The 6,336-nt window shown below is 43.5% G+C and overlaps 1 protein-coding gene across 1 annotated transcript; it reads left to right on the top strand.

Annotated features, from left to right (window-relative positions):
- Positions 1-3,530: 3,530 nt before the first annotated feature.
- Positions 3,531-4,283, top strand: LOC115077643 (olfactory receptor 1F1-like). Its single transcript, XM_029579939.1, has one exon. It carries the CDS (start codon positions 3,531-3,533, stop codon positions 4,281-4,283), a length of 753 nt encoding a protein of 250 aa, XP_029435799.1.
- Positions 4,284-6,336: the final 2,053 nt, after the last annotated feature.

Genomic DNA, 6,336 nt, shown 5'->3' with positions numbered 1-6,336 from the left:
TGACCTGCATCAGATATCCAGATAAGTGCTGAATTATTTGTCTAACGGGCAGCTGTTTCCCACTGCCAGACAGTTGGATAAATCAGAATTTATCTGGATAAGAGAAAGACTTTTTTTTTTCATAGCAGTAGAAACTTATCTCCAGATCTGCCAGGAGTTACATTTTTAGTGCTAATAAAGGTGCCCTGGCCAGATGCAGTCTCTTTGCTTTGGAGAATACTGCTTAATGCTCTCATTTATACCCAGAAAATGCTCTTTTGAAGTGCATGCAGAAAATTATGTAAATGTTGTCCCCACCTTCAAATGTATTCACTAGAGATGTGAATCGTGTCCTCGATCGTCTTAACGATCGATTTCGGCTGGGAGGGGGAGGGAATCGTATTGTTGCTGTTTGGGTGTTTAAAGTATCGTGAAAATCGTGAAAATCGTGAGCCGGCACACTGCAGGATATCGACTGCAGGAGGTCGTTCAGCGGGGGTCCGGAACCCCCGCTGAACGACCTCCTGCAGTCGATATCCTGCCGGCGCCATTTTCCGTACGGAAAATGATTCGCGGCAGGAGATCATTTTCCGGACGCCCGCTGGACCCCCAGGGACTTTTGGCCAGCTTGGGGGGGCCTCCTGACCCCCACAAGACTTGCCAAAAGTCCAGCGGGGGTCCGGAACGACCTCCTGCAGTCGAATCGTGTTGGTCTATGGCCGCCGCCATTTTGCGCCGCCATTTTGAAAAATGGCGCCGGCTGAAGACAACACGATTCAATTGCAGGAGGCCGTTCCGGACCACTGCCGTTCCAGACCGCCGCTGGACCCCCAGGTAATTTAAGGCATTTGGGGGGGGGTTTGGGAGGGTGGGGGATTTAATTTAAAGGGTCGGGGGTGGGTTTTAGGGGGTTTTAGTGTGCCGGTTTTCCTGCCCTCCCCCTTCCCCCGATTAACGATTTTTTGACGATAAATCGGGGGAATTGGTATTGTATCGTGGCCCTAACGATTTTTGATGATTTAAAATATATCGGACGATATTTTAAATCGTCAAAAAACGATTCACATCCCTAGTATTCACCCACACTGGGGTAGATTTTAAAAAAAAGCGCGTTTGCATACTTTTGTTGGTGCACCAGGTGCAAACAAAAGTACGCTGGATTTTATAAGATACGCGCGTAGCCGCACGTATCTTATAAAATCCTGGATTGGCGTGCGCAAGTCTGCCGATTTTGGGCAGCCGGCGGGCGCCGAGCCGCGCAGCCTGCCTCCGTTACCTCCGAGGCCGCTCCGAAATCGGAGCGGCCTCGGAGGGAACTTTCTTTCGCCCTCCCCTCACCTTCCCCTCCCTTCCCCTACCTAACCCACCCCCCCAGCCCTATCTAACTTCCCCACACACCTTTATCCATGGATTTACGCCTCCCGGAGGGAGATGTAAATCCACGAGCGCCAGTGGGCTGCTGACGCACCGAGACCCGACCCGGGGGCTGTTCTGGAGGGCGAGGCCACGCCCCGGAACGCCCCGGGCCGAAACCACGCCCCCGGGTCCGCCCCCGAAACACCGTGTCCCGCCCCCAAAATGCCGTGTTGTTCGGCCCCGCCCCAACACACCCCCGGCACACCCCCTTCAGAAAACCCCGGGACTTACCGCATCCCGGGGCTCTGCGCGCACCGGCGGCCTATGCAAAATAGGCGCGCCGGCGCGCAAGGCCCTGCTTTCGTAAATCCGGGCGGATTTACGCGAGCAGGGCTTTTAAAATCCGCCTGGCTATGAATTGCATGCACAAGTTTGTTTTATAAAATAGCATTTATGCAATTATGTGCTATTTGCGCACACATCTGCAAATTTGTTTGTGTGCAACATTTTGAAAATTCACCTTTAAGGGTATGCACAGGAAAACCATATTTTCTTTAATGTTTATTTTATTTCATTTTATTAGAAATTAAAAATTCACCACAGCAAAAAGAAAACAAAAGGGAAAAAGTTCAAAGCCAAAACAAAAAGAAAGAAAGAACTTTCCACATTAAAAATAATTTAGTGCAAATATTTAAAAATGAAATCTCTTTCCAGGCCTTCCCCTTTTGGCTCACCCTCCTCAGATCCCACTACTCTATCTCTGGCATCCTTTTATTGCCATTTTTAAAGAACAGAGCCTGATAGTAGGAGAGACTGAGCATTGCACCGGCCCCTTGGGCCTATGAATCCCAAAGGAGGGGAAAGCTGGGACCAGGGAATTCCATGACCCTGCCAATATTTTAAGAGGCAGGAGTGGGGGGTCAAATGAGTCCAGGGAGGCTCCAGCTGGGTCTAGCTCAGCGTAGTTATATCATCTTGGGGAGTCAGGTGGCCTTTAAAAGGCCCTTTTCTTATTTTTCTGTTCACAAAACTAATATACTTGAACAGTTTAGGGTGTTGTTGTGCAAGTCCATTTTTGTTTTGGATTTCTAATTCAGTTGAAAGGAATACACATCGCTAGTGTGTATTGCAACCACATTTTGAATTTAGATTCATTTATGGATCCAAGACACCTACCATAGGGCTGGATTCATCATTCTTCGCGGAATGATGAATCCAGGAAAAAAGGGGACGGGAGCGAAGGGGGTGGGCCTGCAAAAGGCTGTAGCCATTTACACCACGGCGGTGCGTATTCACCGGCTGCGGTGCGGCCGGCTGCAGCCTTTCGTGCAAATAATGCGACCATGAAAGGTAGTGCTGTTTGCCACCCTACTCCCAGTGATAATGTTCCTCACATTATCTCCGGTATTAGTGCCACAGCCGACTCCTCCCCCTCCCCGCCCTGACTCCTCCCCTCCAGCTAATTAACATCCCATCACATGCGAAAAGCCTCTTTTCGTGTGCGATAAACGTTTAGAAAATAACCCCCATAGTTGGAATTCTACATTTTATAATGAATGGACATATGGGAGAGAGGGAAGTTCAGAAAGATGCACAATTAAAGTTTACATGCCCCAATTCTTGTGTCTTAATTCAATCTCCAGCCTCCCTGAGACATCAGAGATGAAAGCACTTTCCTAATAACACTTTAGATTTCCCTGCCCATTAATACATTAATTGTACACTGCCTCAGCTCTGTCATTTTTATTCTGCTCTTTTTATTCTGCTCTTCCTCCTATCTATATCTGATTTGGTGGGAGGGAGCACATGAAAACTGAGATGACAATGAATGATAAATAACTTAAACCAGTATCTGTTGCTTTTGCTGAATTTGAGAAGAATTGATGACTGACTAGATTTCAACACTGGTAGCCAAATACATATGATTGGGACAACTTGTACATTAATAAATATATCATTCTTGTAACTACAATGTTTTAATCTCTTTCTCTATATCCTAACAGATTATGGGCACTGAAACAGTACAGAAGGAGAATAAGACATGGACAACAGGTTTCATTATTTTGGGATTTTCTAAACATTCTCACCAGGAAATCTTAATTTATGTTATAGTTTTTCCAGCCTTTTTTATCTCTATTCTGGGAAACCTTGGGTTTCTAATATTAATGTGGTCTGACCATCATCTTCACAAACCCATGTACTTCTTCCTCAGTAACCTGTCCTTCATCGATATCTGTAATACCACAGTCACTCTCTCAACAATGCTTCAAAGTCTCTTTAAAGGGAAAACATTTATTTCCTTCTCTCTATGCATGACACAGCTTTACTGTTTCATGATTTTCATAGCTACAGAATTCTACCTTCTCACGGCCATGGCCTATGATCGCTATGTGGCAATCTGCAACCCTTTGCATTACTCACACATGATGAATAAAAGGATCTGTAGCTTATTGGTGGCTGCTTCGTGGATAACTGGCTGTCTGGTTGAACTTCCCCTTGAAGTTTTCATATCCCAGTACATTTTTTGTGGTTCCAATGAGATTGATCACTTCTTCTGTGATATCAACGCATTACTAAAATTATCCTGTAGTGATACCCACAGCTTTGAAATACTTGTACTTTCTGAAGGAGCATTTCTTGGTCTGATACCATTTCTTCTAACTCTGTCATCCTACTTCTTTATCATTGTAGCCATCCTGAAAATCCACTCTTCTGATGGGAGAAGCAAGGCCTTCTCCACTTGCTCCTCCCACCTCACAGTTGTTCTTCTTTTCTATGGGTCAATTATGTGTGTCTACATGAGGCCAAGTTCAATGCAATCACCAGAGCAGGACAAAATGTTTGCCCTCCTGTACACAGTACTAATCCCCATGCTAAACCCCTTGATTTATAGTTTGAGAAATCAAGAAGTAAAAAATGCCCTCAGAAAAGTCATCATTAGGAAATAATATAAAAGGAACATTTTATTATATCCTTCTGAAAGTCTGCCAGGAACTAGCCCTATGCTGATGTTTCTTAATTATTCCAATAATGAAGTATAATATACTGTAAAGCTATGAAAAACCATTAAAAAGTTAATCAAATCTTAGCTTCATTATTTTTTTAATTTTGTTTTTTTTTGGCTGCTTGTTTATTTATTTATTTATTTATGTATTTACTTATTTTCTACAATTGAGGATTTTCCAAATAAAAGGACTAAGTTAAAGAAAGAAGAGGACAAGCATAGGATATACACTGCAGATCTCTGGATTCTAGAAGATGGAAATGAAGAAATGGGGTGAATTTAGGAGTGGTAAACACGACAATAGATGTGGAAACAGAAGGCAGAGCACACCAAAATTGATAATCAGAAGCAAGAGTGTGCTGCACAAATAACTTTATGATCCGTAAGTTCATATAAGCATTTAAAGTTTTAATGCAGAGGCAAATTAATTAATCTCTGATAATAGCAACCATCCAAATCAGTTCATATACTTTTGCAACAAATAATGTGACATTCCACTGTCCCCCGGGAGATTTAGATGGTTGCTATTGTCAGAGATTAATTCATTTGTCTCTGGAAGGGAATAGCTTACCACGTTCATGGGAGCAGGTATCGCTCAGATATCGGGATGCCAAAGCCTAGCTTAAATCTAAAGTAGCCGCACGAAGAAAGTACCAGCAGCAGACAGGTAGAGGGGCACCTTGTCCTATTGTAATTACCCACATGGAGCACAGGTTATTGGAGCGTCTGGGACCGGACACGTTTGAAGGCTTGGAGCTGCGGCTGGACACCTAATGCATCGCAGCTGGTAAGTTCTCAGGAGCCATAAAGGCCCACCCAGCAACTGCTACACATCTAATGTGTCAAACACTATGTGGTTTTGCCATTCACAAGGAATGACCCAAACACAGTAGTGAAACCCACACAGAAATTGGCATTAGATGATGTAAGGAATCAGGTAGGCAAGAATAAGGTAAAAGTAAAATAATATGTTTATTGATATACAATCTTAATAATTCTAAGTATTAAAGGTATACAGTTCTAAGCATTAAGAACAATTCTAAGCATATACAGTTTTAAGTACTAAAGTATACAGTTCTAAGCATGTACAGTTCTTAAGCATTATTGCTAAGCATATTCATCTGTATCCGTGCACAATATTTCGGCCAATACTCACAAAACCCTTTTCATCAGCCTGTCTCAGAGAGAGAGCCCAGTACAGGCAAAAGGGACCCAGTCACTTTGTACGTCTACAAAGTGACACGCAGCACTTTGCATGCCAGCAAAGCGAAAGTATGATTCTCGCTCTCCCCACTTTGCAGCCATAGCTGTTTGTCCTTTATAGGCCAATGTCAACAAGTGTGCGTGCAGGATAGGATTACTCACTATCCCTGCCAGCAGTTCCAGTCTAAACAATACTCAAGGATAGATAGTCAGGTCAACTTCACTCCAGGCCGAATGTCAGTGCTGCAGCTGATCCTGCAGTTTCCCTAACATTCCACCCCTGAGTAATCATGTCCTGCAATCCACAGTAGTGGAAGAGGCTATAGTAGGAGGGTGTGGTCAACTTAATTGGTGAACACAATGGGTCAACACAGGATACAAATACACATGACAAGTATGATAGGGTGTAGGAGCCAATTTAACATAGCGGAGCGACCTGTCGTCAATGATTTCGTGACTCAAAGAATGAAGATGTTCAGCTACAAATAGAGTTTTAAGTGACACAATATCTATAGACTTATTCAAACAGGCTAACATGTGCTGTAATTAATGAGAGGCAGTGTGCTAATCTATATTTACATAGGTCAAAACAATATGTATCTAAGCATGTATTAAACACTGGTCCTTTTAGGACTAGCAAATATAGAAAAACAAGATAGGCAAGAAAAAGCTCCTTCTGAGTAATGGGTCAGAATATCCTTATCAATACCTAAGCCCCATCTAAACTGCATGGTCCTGGATTTTAACTGACACAGAGATCTGCCCAATTTAAAACAGTAGCAAGGCGTGCCAGT

Source organism: Rhinatrema bivittatum, chromosome 16, assembly GCF_901001135.1.
Source record: "Rhinatrema bivittatum chromosome 16, aRhiBiv1.1, whole genome shotgun sequence".
In the NCBI taxonomy this organism is placed as follows: domain Eukaryota; kingdom Metazoa; phylum Chordata; class Amphibia; order Gymnophiona; family Rhinatrematidae; genus Rhinatrema; species Rhinatrema bivittatum.
This window is presented reverse-complemented; position numbering and strand designations above follow the sequence as displayed.